Raw genomic sequence first — 1,311 nt, 5'->3', positions numbered from 1 at the left:
CATATATGGGAGGGCGGGGTTGCTATGGCAACCGGATGACCATATGTGGCTATGTTGATGTGGCCACGCCCACTGAGTGACCATATATGGTGTGGCCACGCCCACCAACGACCGCTATGTGGTGGCCACGCCCACCGAGCGACCAATCGTGGTTCCTCTTCCAAAATCGAGTTTATTGGGGGGATTTTGGGGGGTTTTGGGGGCGCCCGAGGTGGATTTTGGGCGGGCGGGTCCACAGGTGCCCCTGGGGGACCCACAGGTACTCTCAGGTGGGCACCAGGTGCTCTCATGGGAGAGGCACAGGTGTCCCTGGCACAGGTGTCCTTGGGACAGGTGTTCTCAGGTGACCCACAGGTGCCCTCAGGTGGTGACCAGGTGCCCTCATGGGAGGCACAGGTGTCCCTGGCACAGGTGCCCTCAGGTGGTGACCAGGTGCCCTCTGCACAGGTGTCCCTGGCACAGGTGACCTCCTCAGGTGGTCACCAGGTGTTCACAGGTGGCGACCAGGTGCCCTCAGGTGCTCCACAGGTGTCCCTGGCACAGGTGTCCTCAGGTGGTGACCAGGTGCCCTCAGGTGATGCACAGGTATCCTTGGCACAGGTGTCCTCAGGTGGTGACCAGGTGCCCTCAGGTGCTCCACCAGGTGGTGACCAGGTGCCCTCTGCACAGGTATCCTTGGCACAGGTGTCCTCAGGTGGTGACCAGGTGCCCTCAGGAGCTCCACCAGGTGGTGACCAGGTGCCCTCTGCACAGGTGTCCCTGGCACAGGTGTCCTCAGCGCAGGTGCCCTCAGGTGACCCCCCGGTGCCCTCAGGTGCCCCGTAGGTGCCCTCAGGTGCCCCGCAGGTGTCCTGGTGGTGGCGGCGCTCGGGGCCCGTCAGGGGCAGGTGCAGGTCACACCTGGGGCAGGTCCAGAAGCGCCGCAGGCATGGCCCGAACAGGTCGGGCTCACTCTGCGGGGCACAGGTGGGCACAGGTGAGGCACAGGTAGGACAGGTGAGGCAGGTGACACAGGGGAGAGGGCATGGGTGAGAGGGCACAGGTGAGAGGACACAGGTGAGAGGGCACAGGAGAGGGGTCACAGGTGAGAGGAGACAGGTGAGTTGGCACAGGTGAGGGAGCACAAGTGAAAGGAGACAGGTGAGTTGGCACAGGTGAGGGGGCACAGGTAAGGAGGGCACAGGTGAGGGGTCACAGGTGAGAGGACACAGGTCAGGGGGCACAGGTGAGAGGGCACAGGTAAGGAGGGCACAGGTGAGAGGAGACAGGTGAGGGGGCACAGGTGAGGGGTCACAGGTAAGGAGGGCACAG

General features: G+C 63.9%; 1 protein-coding gene across 1 annotated transcript in view; it reads right to left on the bottom strand.

The window, feature by feature from the left end:
- Window positions 1-263: 263 nt before the first annotated feature.
- The window catches only part of DHX34 (DExH-box helicase 34), a gene marked incomplete at both ends in the record, with an annotated part of 10,162 nt that continues 9,114 nt past the window's right edge, over window positions 264-1,311 (bottom strand). Inside the window, 2 exons of the mRNA XM_027709265.1 lie at window positions 264-453; window positions 535-953. Coding sequence (XP_027565066.1) covers window positions 264-453; window positions 535-953 — 609 coding nt within the window. The remainder of the gene's footprint in view (window positions 454-534; window positions 954-1,311) is intronic.

Source organism: Neopelma chrysocephalum, unplaced genomic scaffold (assembly GCF_003984885.1).
Source record: "Neopelma chrysocephalum unplaced genomic scaffold, ASM398488v2 Primary Assembly neopelma1_96720, whole genome shotgun sequence".
Taxonomy (NCBI): Eukaryota; Metazoa; Chordata; class Aves; order Passeriformes; family Pipridae; genus Neopelma; species Neopelma chrysocephalum.
This window is presented reverse-complemented; position numbering and strand designations above follow the sequence as displayed.